This window comes from Phoca vitulina, unplaced genomic scaffold (assembly GCF_004348235.1).
Source record: "Phoca vitulina isolate PV1807 unplaced genomic scaffold, GSC_HSeal_1.0 scaffold2, whole genome shotgun sequence".
Classification (NCBI taxonomy): Eukaryota; Metazoa; Chordata; class Mammalia; order Carnivora; family Phocidae; genus Phoca; species Phoca vitulina.
Window position 1 is genome coordinate 141,311 of NW_022589705.1, and position 12,237 is coordinate 153,547.

Here is a 12,237-nt window from a genome sequence, read left to right on the forward strand (position 1 = left end):
TCAATTCTGTGTGAATTTCTACATTAAATATAGTCTCAGGTTTCAGCTAGGGTCAGAGTAGAGACACTGCTCAGTACTTCTTTTTATTGGAAGCTAAGAGAGCCCAGGTAGAAGTGAGGTGTTCTTGTGATATTAAAGCATAATTATTTTGTTCCTGTATACTCTGTTCCACGCAAATGGATGTTACAGGAATGTCTCTTTTGTTTCTCCTGTCCTTCCTGCTGCCATGTTTGTTTGTACTTGCAGCTGTCTAAGGGCTTGAATCTCCTGTCGGGGCATTCTCTCAGAACCTTTTTCCCTGGAAGAGTCTATACTAAGTTCTTGGTGCCTTCTTCGGCAGTCAAGGGTGAAGGCTCCATAGAGGAGAGGATCCAGAGGAGCATTGAGGAGGCCAAAAAGGAAAAGGATGTGGCTGAGGCTGGGGGGAACTTCAGTTAGCATGGTGGGAGAGAACCAGTACCACAGGCGCAGCAGGTAATAAGGTGTCCAGCAGAGGACGAAGGTCAGCAAGACAAGTAGGGCCAGTCGCAGGGCCCGCAGACGAACACGGGAGCGATTGTCTAAGGAGCGACGGAGGGCAAATTCACCGGCAGGGGCTGGGAATTTAGAAAACACTCAAATTCAGAACCACTCAGCTTCTGAATTGAGTGTAGGATGAACAGGCAGGGATGGTGAGCTGGAGTTCTCCTGATACAAGGAAGAGAATGTGGCAAATAGGAGGTAATGTTGCACATCCTCTTCCCTTCCCAAACTGGGACTATATGCTCCCCCCTCTCCCCTAGGGAGTATGACACATGCTGGAGGAAAGGTTTTGATTGAGATGTGGTGTTATGAAGCTACTAAGACTACTTGAAGACTTGATGGTGTCCAAGACTAAAGGAGAACACTGATCACCTTTCTCCTTAATCTTGCCCAGCTAACTCAACAATGGAGGGTGGCTAGAGGCTGGTTACAACTGGAGGCATTTAGAAAATACTTGTAGCAGGGCGCCTGGGTGGCTCAGTTGGTTAAAGCGACTGCCTTCGGCTCAGGTCATGATCCTGGAGTCCCGGGATCGAGTCCCGCATCGGGCTCCCTGCTCAGCAGGGAGTCTGCTTCTCCCTCTGACCCTCCCCCCTCTCATGTGCTCTCTCTCTCCTCTCATCCTCTCTCTCAAATAAATAAATAAAATCTTTAAAAAAAAAAAAAAAATACTTGTAGCATCAGGTGCTAGAGGGATGGTTATGATGTCACTTTTGGTTTGATAGAAAACTATCAGATCAGTAAATGAGGCTAGAGGCAATAGTTTTTAGGGTATGGGTTAGGGCCCGGGGATTGGAGTCTTACCATGGTTCCCCTTCCTTGTCCGGGGACTAGACACACTGAGGACAGTGCGGCTATAGCAGACGGTCATGGCAGTCAGTGGCAGCAGAAAGAGGCAGGAGAAGGTGAAGAGGTTATAGGTGATCTCTTGCCATCGAGCCTTGAAGCTGCCTTTGGTGACACACTGAGTGAAGGGGACTGGGCCAGCTCGGCGGATGGTGTGGAACAGGAAAAGCTGGAGTGGAGTTTGAGGACTGTTAGAACTGGTCCCCCCTTCACCCTTCTCCCTGGTCACACTATCCCAGTTCATCCTTAATTCTCTGCAAAGCTGGGTAGTGCTGAGTTCATCCATAGTGCCATATTTAAAAGGTTCGAAACTTGAGAATCCCTGTCTTCCCCTTAGGCTACGGAGCTAATCATTAAGTTTGTTAAATCCTGGGACTTAAAAGAATCTTGCCTCCTCCAGTACTGTTCTAACATTGTGCTTTGTAAAAGGATGTTTCTACCACCTCACCAACATTTTTAGCGGAAATGGTTTTTTTGATGTGTCTAATTCTGTGGAAAAAGAAATTTTGTATAAAATGGGTGCTGCTAAAATTTCAGGCCATTTTGCAGCCACTCTGTGAAGTGACCTTTAGTGATAGTCTTATGTACAATAACTGTAACGGTGAAACAATGTTGAGTAATAAAGTTTAACATTTTCCAAATGCTGTTGGCTGCCCCTTCCCCTTTTTGGTAAATTGCTGAGATTTTGGTTTGAATCCTAAAGAGTATTTTTCAGTTTAGAGCTTCAGGTTAGTACCTTGATTCAGGTAAGGCAGATTGAGTCACTATTAGTTTGATAAAAGTCAAGCTTAGTGGGTCTCTGATTCCTAGATCTAAGGCATTTGGGAAAGTGATTTCAGCAGGCGTGAGGGACTTTTAGGAAAGGTGAATAGTATCAGCCACAGACACAATTTTATGTTTGCTGCGTCCGGACATCACGGCCCCAAACACACTGCGAGCAGCTGCCCCAGACACAATTTTATGAATGGCTTGGAGTTATGATCAGCTACTCTGAGCTAGTTGGGGAGTCGTCTTTCCCCTTCCCCTGTCTTGAGTCCATATATTTGTAGGTTTTTTGGTTGGTTGGTTTGGTTTCTTTTTGCACTATGCCTAGATGTATCTGACATCTTGTGAAAAGGGGTTTAAAAATAAGCAAGGCTCCTGGACTTAGAGTTTGGTCTGTAGCCCTCCTCCTGCCTTTCCTTCCCCCTATTATATGCAGTTTATCACCCACTATAGAAACCTTCCTTTCAACCACTTATGATACTTAGAAACTTGAGCCTTCAAAGATAATTTCTAACTACTCCAATAGTCCCTCACCACACTACCACCACACTTAAAAAAAGGTTTTTTTATTGACATATTAGTCCTTGAAGGTAAGATTAATATTTTAAATAGAACATATGGGCAATGCAGAATTTATACAACAGGATGCTAATTTGGAACCAAAAATACCATCTTTTGCACATGTATCATAATGTTATCATCAGTTTGCCATTGAAACAAATGGAGATTGCAGTTGTCAGAATGTAACAAATGATGAAACTCCTATCTAATATCTTTTTTTTTTTTTTTAAGATTTTATTTATTTATTTGACAGAGAGGGACATAGCGAGAGCAGGAACACAAGCGGGGGGGGAGTGGAAGAGGGAGAAGCAGGCCTCCCGCAGAGCAGGGAGCCCGATGTGGGACTCGATCCCAGGACCCTGGGATCATGACCTGAGCTGAAGGCAGACGCTTAATGACTGAGCCACCCAGGCGCCCTCTCCTATCTAATATCTTGTGGCCCATTGGTTTCGAGTGATTTAGCCAAAGTCATACAGCTAGTTAGTAGAGCCTAGACTCAGAAAAAACAAAGTAAAACAATGCAACAAAAACAGGCTTCTACCTCCCAGTCCACATCTAAAATTTGCTTCATATAAACAACTGTAATACCTTTTGCACTGAGGCAGCAATGCTGTTTTTTAAAGCTTTGGGTAGCAGAGGTCCTGCTTGCAGCATTGTTAGAAGCACTATTTTTTGTCTTAGAACTATAGTCAGGCTAACTTTTGGTAGTTATATTTCTAATATTTGAGGATTTAAGGATCATATTTTAAATCTGATTCTATAATGCACTGTCATTCCAGAGCCCCTTCTAGGTAGAATCCTAATCCAGGTCTACTCCTTCCCCTCAGAGGGTGGTGGTGGTTTTGGTTTTGGTCTTAAAGGAATTGCTTCATACTTCGTTTTTTTCTAGATTTCTAGTTCATTGTCAATACATGAGATTTGATAACTGGTACTCAAGTTCAAATGCTCCATTTTCTTTCTAGTTTTCTTTCCAGTTTTCACAATAAGCTAGAATAAAAAATACAAATCTGATTATGTCACTCTCCATCTTTTACCTTAGTGTCTCTCCACTGCCCTCAGGATAAAGTACAACCTTAATATCTATAACCTGCTCTTCCTTCCCATCCAGGCTCATTACTCACCCATTTTCTTTCTTTCTTTTTTTAAGATTTTATTTATTTATTTGACGCAGAGAGAGAGGGAGAAGCAGGGTACCCACTGAGCAAGGAGCCCGACGTGGGGCTCGATCCCAGGACCCCGGGATCAGGACCTGAGCTGAAGTCAGCCACTTAACTGACTGAGCCACCCAGGTGCCCACTCACCCATTTTCTAGCTCTCAACTTTAGCTACAACTACTTTGAATTCCTCTACCTTCCACCCTCCCCAGCATTCCTCCTGCTTTAACTTGTCTAACACCTCTCTTATTTTAATCAAAAACAATCAGTTTTAATGTCTTTGAGAAGTTTTCCCTGACTGTCCAGGAGTGGGTCAGACATCCTCATTGTTCTTTAGCTCCTTATGCTTACCTTTAGCATAATGCTTTACTGCATACTTTATTATAATTGCATACTAATATGTCTTCTGCACTAGTAAGTTTCCTGAAGGCATGTCTTTGCTGCTCAATCCTTGATAGAGCATTAGAGTGTGCCTAGGGGTGATTAACACTATTTTTTGAATGGATGAGTGACTGTACCAGAGTTTTAACTAAAGCCCCTGACTTCACTGTCTTCTTTATAGACCCCCATATATGTTTTATCCCTAGAGTTTCTGCAACAGTCTCCTGAAGAAGAAGCTGGAGGATGCAAAAAGGCATAGATACAGGGTACTGCTTTGAAGATGTAGGCTCTTAATAGAGATACAGGTTAACATGCAATGATCTTAATTTGCAAAACAGCAGAGGCTCCCCTCTGAGCATTAATGGGTGACCACTGGTCAAGCACACCCCTTGACTCCAAACGCTCTTGTTGTTTACCCAAATTATTGTCCAGTCTACCCTTAAGTCCCAACAAGTCACTCACCTGGGGCAAGGCAAGCAGGAAACCAAGTCACCAGGCCGTCCCCAGAAGTTTACTTCCAGCTGAGCGCGGTCCAAGCGGGTGGAGTACGGCTGCCTGACGGTCAAGTCCAATCACCACAGGCAGGAAAGCTGCAGCATACATGGCCATTAGTTTCAGGAACATGAGTGTCCGACATGCGATGTCCCCGGCCAGCCACTGAACAGTGATATTCCAGATGGCATCTAGGGGCATAACCACAAAAGTGACTAGTAAGTCAGCAGCTGCTAAGTGGGCAAAGAGTCGTCGTACAGGGTACGGGCGGATTTGGCTGGGTTGTGGCCGAGTCACTGACCAAAAGACAGGTTCCCTGCAGCTGAAGAAATGAACAGCACAATGGTCACTCCCACTCGGACCTTGGCTGCAGCTGAGAAGGTGGGCAGCTCTGAGCCCTCCACCTCTACTCCTGATCCAGCCCAGACCTCCTCCCCCGCTGCTAACCCCCGAGGGGTGCCATTGCCTGCAGACATGGTGACCTGGAAGGGAAAGGGGTGGGAGGATGAAGTGTTAGTATGAAGAGGTTAGCTTCGTCCACTGATTCTTTGCCCTCCTCCTTATTAGAATCTGAAGCTGGTTATTGCGAATTTCGTCCATTAAAGCCTCTGTCTCTGGAGACTCTCCATCTGTATCCTGGAGGTCACCTGCCCAACTGTCAGGGTCCCGCAGGGAACAGGGATCTGGTGCTGGCTTCTACTTCCATAGACTTCTTTAGCCCCTACAGCCCTGGGTTCGGCCGCAGCGGGTGTGTGTTTGTGTGTGTGTTGGGGGGTGTTCTGGAAGCACCCGGGGGCAACCCTATCCTAGCCCCGCAGGCGAGACGCTGCGGTGTCTTCTCGCCCCGCCCCTAATGCAAGCCCCGCCCCTGGTCCAGAATATTTAAAGAAGAATGTACCGCCGGAAGTGTGCTTAGAAAATAGAAGCCATCCGATAAGCGTATATTCAGACGGAGACCCACCGAAAAACACCCTGGTGTTGGTCCAGAGACAAACGTTTCTTGTTCTGAGATTCCGAGGCCGGCCTCACTCGCTTTCTTTTCTGGCGATATTTGTCCCTCGCGAGACACCGTTGATCGTCCAGGAGGCGTGACCAGGGGCGGGAAGTGGGGCGGGCGCGGGGCTGCGGAGCCAGGGCTGCAGCTGTCATGGACGCTTGGGTTCGCTTCAGTGCTCAGAGCCAGGCCCGGGAGCGGCTGTGTAGGTGCGGCCCGAATAGGAATGGGGGTGGGGACAGAGGAAGATCCTCGTGAGGCGAGGTCCGTTCATACTACGGGGGTCAAAAGGGGTCAGCTCGGGCTACGGGGGCCCGGACGGACCGCCAGGTGCTGATTTGAGCGGGCCGTGAGGAGATGATTCGTTTCTGCTCACCGGAAAGATGGGGAAACTGAGGCACGAGTGGGCCAGCGGGGAGGCCGCTCAGGGTGGCCATGTCCACATAAGACCAGCACTTTACTCCCTGGGCGGTGGTGGCGTGAGGAGCATTCGCCCCGCGATGGATAGCCGGACTCTGCCTCCCAGAGCTGAGTGGCTCTAAGTTCCCTTGTCCCCTCACCCTGTTGTCATCTGGGGACTCCTCTGCCTCCGCCCTGTCTTCCGGTCTCGATTCAGCTAGAGGGCCTTGAAATCTCCTAGTTCACCTATTCTGAAGAATAATCCCTCCATCTGTTCCCCACTCCCTTACATGTCGTGTACATGCTCACACTGATGTGCTCGTGATGGACCCCCTGCTGCCTTCACAGTCCCCTTCAGACTTCATCATTGTCAAATCTCTTATTTTCTCAACTCCAAGTAACGCCCCCAACTCCTTTTCTAGGCTCCTTTTTATCCTTAACGCCTTTCCCTTCCCCTGGCCTGAAGGAGAAACGGTAAGAAGTGGGCATAAAGAGGAGGAAAGGGAATGTTCTCAAACTGGGAAAAAGGGAAGTCAGTACTTTACTTTGGAAGACGTTTTTTGAGGCGTAGGTTAGGGACATCTCCGCCTTACCTTGCCTGGCCTCTTCTCCAGGGCCGCCCAGTATGCCTGCTCCCTTCTTGGCCATGCACTACAGAAACATGGGGCCAGTCCCGAGTTACAGAAACAAATTCGACAACTGGAGGGTCATCTGAGCCTAGGAAGAAAGCGTAAGTAACCGTACTTTTGCTTTATTACTCCAACACTTTCTCCATCCCCAGCTATTCTCCTTTAGTCCTTCCTTCCTGTTCTTGACCTTCTCTGCCAGTTCTTCCCCCTTATTTGGCTCTGCATGCCTCTTGATTGAGATAAGAGAGCAGGGGTAAGAGACTAATGAAGGATTGGAGAGTATGGGGCAAGTTTGAGAAAACCAAACTGGGACACAAATTAACTAAAATTTGAAGAAAAAAAAATTTTGAACTGTTTTTCTTCTGTTTTTTAAAAATTGTAATTATTGTTTGTCACTTGCTTGACTTTCACCTTCTTGCTTCCTCTTTCTCTGTGTCTCACTCTCTGCCTCTACTTCCAAATCCTTGCTTCTCCTTGCTAATCTCCACAAGTTCTACGCCTGGGTAACTCAGCAGATGCCCTTGAGTCAGCCAAACGAGCTGTGCACTTATCAGATGTTGTCCTGAGATTCTGCATCACTGTTAGTCACCTCAATCGAGCCTTGTACTTCGCCTGTGACAATGTCCTGTGGGCTGGAAAAGCTGGACTAGCCCCCCGTGTGGATCAGGAGAAGTGGGCCCAGCGTTCATTCAGGTTTGATATCCTTTTATCCTACAAGACCTTTTGTATTTCCCATACTGCATGGCTTGCCTTTTATGAGCAAAAGATCTTTCAGGGTCTTCCCAGAATATACACATCTTAATCACTTGGCTTCCAATCTTCATTTAGATTTTTTTTTTTTTTTAAAGGTTTTATTTATTTGACAGAGAGAAAGACAGCCAGAGAGGGAACACAAGCAGGGGAGTGGGAGAGGGAGAAGCAGGCCTCCCGCCGAGCAGGGAGCCCGATGCGGGGCTCGATCCCAGGACCCTGGGATCATGACCTGAGCCGAAGGCAGACGCTTAACGACTGAGCCACCCAGGCACCCCCATTTAGATTTTAAACTATCAGAGAATAGTGAATGGAGGCAGATGGAGGATAGATGTTCTTTTATGATGAATGACTAAGATTGGGCAAGATAAGATATTATATTGCTTAAATCTGTTTCTGTCTGTACCACAGGTTATGCCTCTCACTGCCTGCTCATTCATTCATTTTAAAAATATTGAGGAGGTGTTTACTATGGGCTAGGGAATAAAGCAAAGAGTCAGATATGGTTCCCATTCTCACTAAGCTTCTAGTCTAGTGGGGGAGTCATATTAAGACAACCACCAAACCAGTTATTTGTAGAAATGTACAGGGTGTTATGAGATATATCACAAAGGGAGCTGATTTCTACTGAAAGGCCAGGGAAGAACTCTTTGAGAAGTAATGTTTTAGTTCAGATTTGAAGTCTGAAAAGAAGTTAGGCAAAGTAAACAGTAGCAGAGAAGACCTTCTCAAACAGAAAATAGCCCATTCTAAGGCTTTAAACCAAGAAAGATTTTGTGGAATTAGAGAAATAGAAAGAAAGTCAGCATGATGGAGAGTATTGAGTGAAGGGCATAAGTTTGAACTGGAGACGTGGAGGGGACCAGATCACATGCAAGGCCTCTTTGGCAATGGTAGGATTTTTGGTTTAGTTTTGTTTAAATTTTATCCTAAGTACAATGGGTTCTGAACAGGGATGTGACATGATTCGAATTGTGTTTAAAGAAGATCTCTCTTGCTGCAGTGGAAAATGAATTGCGGTAGGGCAAAAGAGGAGGAGATGCCCTAATATGGCCAAGAGATGATGTTGGCTTAGACTAAGGCGCCACCCAGGAGCCCCTAGATTTCATTTTAAATGGGATAGGAAGGAAGCCATGGTGAGTTTTAAGAAGGGGAGTAATGATGTGATTTACTATGTGAATTAGATTGTTGGGGGCAGGGGGCAAGGGGAGACCAGTTAAATGACTAAAGTAGTAGTTCAAGCAAGAGGCGCTGGTGGCTGAGACTGCTGGTGGGGTGTAAGAGAGATGGGATTGGATTCAGGATGTGTTTTGGAGGTAGGACAATTACATTGAGTACAGACCACTATTGTCGGAGTGAACATAGACTGTTGGGGCGCCTGGGTGGCTCAGTCAATTGAGCATCCGGCTCTTGGTTTCTGCTGAGGTCACCATCTCATGGTCGATCGGTTGGTTGTAGGATCGAGCCCCCTTTTCCCCCGGCCTCAAGCTCTGTGCTCAGTACTCAGTGGGAGTCTGCTTCAGGTTTTTTCTCCCTCTCCCGCTGCCCCTCCCCACTCATGCTCTCTCTCTAAAATAAATAAATAAAATCTTAAAAAAAAACCACACACAAACCGTAGACTGTTCATTGGTTTGTTTGTTTTTTTAAAGATTTTATTTATTTATTTGACAGAGAGAGAGACACAGCGAGAGAGGGAACACAAGCAGGGGGAGTGGGAGAGAGAGAAGCAGGCTTCCCACGGAGCAGGGAGTCCAATGCGAGGCTGGATCGCAGGACCCTGGGATCATGACCTGAGCCGAAGGCAGATGCTTAACGACTGAGCCACCCAGCCGCCCCTGTTTGTTTGTTTTTTAAGAAGGCTGCAATGTGGGCCTGAACCCAGGACCCTGAGATCAAGACCTAAGCTGAGACCAAGAGTTTGATGCTTAACCGACTGAGCCACCCAGGCACCCCTGTTTTTTTTTTTTTCTTTTTAAGATTTATTTATATATTTATTTGTCAGAGACAGAGCACAGAAGCAGGGGGAGTGGCAGGGAGAGGGAGAAGCAAACTCCCTGCTGAGCAAGGAGTGCGATGCGGGGCTCCATCCCAAGATGCTGGGATCATGACCTGAGCCGAAGGCAGACGTTTAACCAACTGAGCCACCCAGGCGTCCCTGTTTGTTTGTTTTTTAAGTAATTTCTGCACCCAACATGGGGCTCAAACTCACGACCCCAAGATGAAGAGTAGCTTTACTGACTGAGCTAGCCAGGAGCCCCAAACATAGACTGTTCTTAAGGAATTGATAAATCTAACACATTTAGCAAGTTGCTTAACACTTCTGGGCCTCGCTTTTTGTTTTTGTTTGTTTGTTTTAACAAAAGGATGGGATTTAAAAGATCTCTAATGTCTCTGAGTCTCTCAAACAACTGAAGCTTGTTCTCTGAAAACATTTGCATTATTATAGTTCAAGTTGAATGTGTGTGTATGTGTGCTAATGGTTTGCCAAGTGGACAAGTGAAATTTGAGGGTGTTCTTGGAAGGTTTGATGATGCTCATGACTTTAAGCCAGGATCTTAAGGTACATGTAAACACAGATTAGTTACAGAAAGCTGGGAAGACATTCCTAATAGTGGGTAATAGCACTTACTGCTGGTGTTCTTACATATAATTTGCACTTTGCACTGTGAGGGAAAAAATGTTTTAAGTATTCTGTTTGATATGCTAAGTGGCTATATGTGCCCTTACTGACTCTTCTGGCCTGTTTATCCCAGGTACTATCTGTTTTCCCTCATCATGAATTTGAGCCGTGATGCGTATGAGGTTCGCCTACTGATGGAGCAAGAGTCTTCAGCTTGTAGCCGGCGACTGAAGGGTTCCGGAGGAGGAGCCCCAGGAGGAGTTGAAACTGCAGGACCTGGGGGTCCAGGAACTCCGGGAAGAGGCTTGCCTCAACTGGCTCTCAAGCTTCAGCTCCGAGTCCTGCTCTTGGCTCGGGTCCTCCGAGGTCATCCCCCACTTCTGCTGGATGTGGTCAGAAATGCCTGTGATCTTTTCATTCCATTGGACAAACTAGGCCTCTGGCGCTGTGGCCCTGGGATTGTGGGCCTTTGTGGCCTCGTGTCCTCCATCCTGTCTATTCTTACTCTAATCTGCCCTTGGCTACGACTCAAGCCCTGATATTCTGGTACAGGATAAGGAGGGGATCTGAATTGGTAAGATGGAATCTTAGATCATCCCCAATGTACCAGCCTCATTCTAATTCTACTCCTTGGTTAAAGTTAAAATCCCAAGAGTTCGGGGTAGAGGGAGGAGCTTTGGGGAAGGTGAGGTGAAGAGAGGTGACTTGTGAAGTCAACGGGATGATTCTGATGTTCAGATCTTCTGGGGCTTTTGCTTTTTCCTCCTTCATTGCAATGTCTTTGTCTCTCTTGACCCCTTTTACTTCGTGTTTCTTGAGTCTATTTAAGATTCCGTCTCTGCATCTTTTTTTTACCTTCTCAATTTGCTGTCCTAGGAATTTAATCAGCAGAATTACTTTTTTGGTAGGGGAGGTAGAAGGTGTGGTCTGTAAGGTTCTAACTGCCTTCTTCTTTTTCCTCACAAAGGTGACTTGTGGCAGATTTTACCCCCTTCAAATGCCACCAAATCGTAACTTTAGAGACTTCATGTCCCAGTGGATTCTCCCCTCATGGACCAGAGGTGGTTCGCTACTTCCTCCTTCATGTCTACCTCACCAGCCTCCCTCATGACTTGGCCCTTCCCTCTACTCACACCTGCAGATTTCTGCTTACACTTTTATTTCAGGGCTTTGTTCCCTAGCCTGTTCTCACCCCTTCTTTGCCTATCCAGAAGGATGCTGTGTCTAGCATCTTGCTGTAAATACTGTACAGTGATTCTGTGTAAATAGCTGTGGGCGTGCCCACGATGGGGAGCAAGCCTTCAGGTCAGCACATTAAAGGTCCGTTTGCTCATCAGTGTTTGGTCTGGTCCCATGTGTTCTGGTCATCTGAGGTCTCTAATTCCTGGTACTGTGGTTTGGGTTTTCCATGGGATTAGGCACTAGCGTCATCACCCGCAGACTTCTATTGAACACCTACACTCTGCAGGGCATAATACTAAGAGGTAGAGATACAAAAAGCTAAGAAGCTCCATGGTCCCAACTTGAGAAGTTTATAGCCTAGTTAAGAAGATGGGGTCTAATATTACAGTAATTATGCTGGTTCCACAACCCACACCCCATACCAGTTCATAGTTTCTAGTCCCTCCAAAAGCTATAATGCCACAAGGCAACATAGGCTGAGTCACAGACAGAACTAAGTGAAGTGCGACTGGCAAGGTTTGGTTTGTGGGCTGGCTGTGTTCACATGTTGGGACTCCCCTGGGTGGGAGGGGAGTTGATATCACTGTCACCAGCTCTTTCATTTTCCATATCCCAGGGTGAGATAAATAAGGTTAAGAAGTAAAAAGTCTCTGTCTCCCATGTCTACCATCTTTTCCAAACCTGAGGAAAGCATGAACTGCCTGGCAACAACAAAGGATAGAAAAAAAGGAAGAGAAAGAAACTGCAGAAGTCAAGACTTGGGTTCTTTGGATATTGAGATGATGCCTCCAGGGGGCAGCACCAGGGCAGAGAAATAGGCTAAGATCGCTCAGTCCTCCTTTCCTTGGTCTGGGGCTCCCCGGAGTTCCCACCATCACTCCTCCCATTTTATTTTTAGCTGCCAGTGGGAGGGGGCAGGATGGGAGGGAAAGTAAAGAAAAC

The 12,237-nt window shown here is 46.5% G+C and overlaps 2 protein-coding genes across 2 annotated transcripts; one reads left to right on the forward strand and one right to left on the reverse strand.

Moving 5' to 3' along the window:
• Positions 1–91: 91 nt before the first annotated feature.
• On the reverse strand, positions 92–5,554 carry LOC116641863 (gonadotropin-releasing hormone II receptor-like). The gene is given in 4 exon segments (XM_032419850.1): positions 92–596; positions 1,327–1,537; positions 4,692–5,026; positions 5,029–5,554. Coding segments are annotated over 4 exon segments (1,128 nt in total). The 5' UTR covers positions 5,198–5,554; the 3' UTR covers positions 92–183.
• Positions 5,555–5,836: 282 nt separating this feature from the next.
• Positions 5,837–11,464, forward strand: PEX11B (peroxisomal biogenesis factor 11 beta). Its single transcript, XM_032419811.1, has 4 exons — positions 5,837–5,924; positions 6,729–6,844; positions 7,235–7,436; positions 10,247–11,464. The coding sequence occupies exons 1-4, from the start codon at positions 5,869–5,871 to the stop codon at positions 10,650–10,652; spliced, it is 780 nt and encodes a 259-aa protein (XP_032275702.1). The 5' UTR covers positions 5,837–5,868; the 3' UTR covers positions 10,653–11,464.
• Positions 11,465–12,237: the final 773 nt, after the last annotated feature.

What these genes read in the sequence shown, in the direction of transcription:
- PEX11B (XM_032419811.1), top strand. Translation starts at nt 5,869, where the DNA reads ATGGACGCTTGGGTTCGCTTCAGTGCTCAGAGCCAGGCCCGGGAGCGG. An exon ending in TCTGAGCCTAGGAAGAAAGC is followed by an intron (nt 6,845 to 7,234) that starts GTAAGTAACCGT and finishes AATCTCCACAAG; the next exon opens with TTCTACGCCTGGGTAACTCA. An exon ending in TGGGCCCAGCGTTCATTCAG is followed by an intron (nt 7,437 to 10,246) that starts GTTTGATATCCT and finishes TGTTTATCCCAG; the next exon opens with GTACTATCTGTTTTCCCTCA.